This window comes from Procambarus clarkii, chromosome 26, assembly GCF_040958095.1.
Source record: "Procambarus clarkii isolate CNS0578487 chromosome 26, FALCON_Pclarkii_2.0, whole genome shotgun sequence".
In the NCBI taxonomy this organism is placed as follows: Eukaryota; Metazoa; Arthropoda; class Malacostraca; order Decapoda; family Cambaridae; genus Procambarus; species Procambarus clarkii.
In genome coordinates this window covers 21,319,284-21,320,813 of record NC_091175.1, presented here as the reverse complement: position 1 = coordinate 21,320,813, position 1,530 = coordinate 21,319,284, and the positions used below count along the sequence as shown (strand labels likewise).

The 1,530-nt window shown below is 54.4% G+C and overlaps 1 protein-coding gene across 1 annotated transcript; it reads left to right on the top strand.

Moving 5' to 3' along the window:
- Nucleotides 1-796: 796 nt before the first annotated feature.
- Nucleotides 797-1,162, top strand: LOC138368825 (urease accessory protein UreE-like). The gene has a single exon (XM_069331529.1). The coding sequence runs from the start codon at nt 797-799 to the stop codon at nt 1,160-1,162; it is 366 nt and encodes a 121-aa protein (XP_069187630.1).
- Nucleotides 1,163-1,530: the final 368 nt, after the last annotated feature.

Below are 1,530 nucleotides of genomic sequence, written 5' to 3'. Positions count from 1 at the left end.
GTTTATTTTCACTGCTATGCGTTCTGCTTCCTGGCTGCTGATGTCTAGGCATTGCCCCTGTTGTTGTTATAGATTCAGCTACTCGGAACAAGTTCCAAGTAGCACGGGCTATGGTGAGCCCGTAACTTACCTGGCACAGGAGCGGGGCTGTGTAGACTTTCAGGCATTGCCCCTGTTCACCTAACAGTAAATAGGCACCCAGGAGTTAGTCAGCTTGTGGTGTTATACCCTGGGGAGGGGCCTGGGGGTGGGGGGGGACCTCGATACACGCCTAACATATACTGTATGTATAAAATGGCTGCCTGTCCCCCTACACAATGAATTATAACAGAGCTCCATTTCCCATGTTCCTGCCTTAGGTGATCCATACCTGAAAGCCGGGTCCCGAAGCTGGAGCTCAAATAATAATTTAAACGTCTGGAATTATGCAAATATTACAAGAAAGTTGCCATTCAATTACTCTATAACAACAATTCGGGTAAAAAATAACAATAACTTTATATAAAGCAAATATTTACATATCAAGTTCCCGCAAACATATTTTTGGAGCGTGTGAATTGTATGGAAAATACTGAGACAGTTTATTGACTTTAACAGTATGGAGAAGGTGAACCTTGTTAACCCCGTTGAACTGTAAACTCAAGCTCTGGGGACGGAAAGTGAGGCAGTGTAAACTCAACAAAGGTCAGACCATGAGGAGACCCCAGCATGGCCACGAGGGACCCCAGCATGGCCACGAGGGACCCCCCAGCATGGTCATGAGGGACCCCCAGCATGGTCATGAGGGACCCCCAGCATGGTCATGAGGGACCCCCAGCATGGTCATGAGAGGGACCCCCAGCATGGTCATGAGAGGGACCCCCAGCATGGTCATGAGAGGGACCCCCAGCATGATCATGAGAGGGACCCCCAGCATGGTCATGAGAGGGACCCCCAGCATGGTCATGAGAGGGACCCCCAGCATGGTCATGAGAGGGACCCCCAGCATGGTCATGAGAGGGACCCCCAGCATGGTCATGAGAGGGACCCCCAGCATGGTCATGAGAGGGACCCCCAGCATGGTCATGAGAGGGACCCCCAGCATGGTCATGAGAGGGACCCCCAGCATGGTCATGAGAGGGACCCCCAGCATGGCCATGAGGGACCCCCAGCATGGCCATGAGGGACCCCCAGCATGGTCATGAGAGGGACCCCCAGCATGGTCATGAGAGGGACCCCCAGCATGGTCATGAGGGACCCCCAGCATGGCCATGAGGGACCCCCAGCATGGCCATGAGGGACACCTAGCAAGGTCATGAGGGACCCCCAGCAAGGTCATGAGGGACCCCCAGCAAGGTCATGAAGGACCCCCAGCAAGACCATGAGGGACCCCCAGCATGGTCATGAATGACCCCCAGCATGGCCATGAGGGACACCTAGCAAGGTCATGAAGGACCCCCAGCAAGGTCATGAAGGACCCCCAGCAAGGTCATGAGGGACCCCCAGCAAGGTCATGAGGGACCCCCAGCAAGGTCATGAGGGACCCCCTAC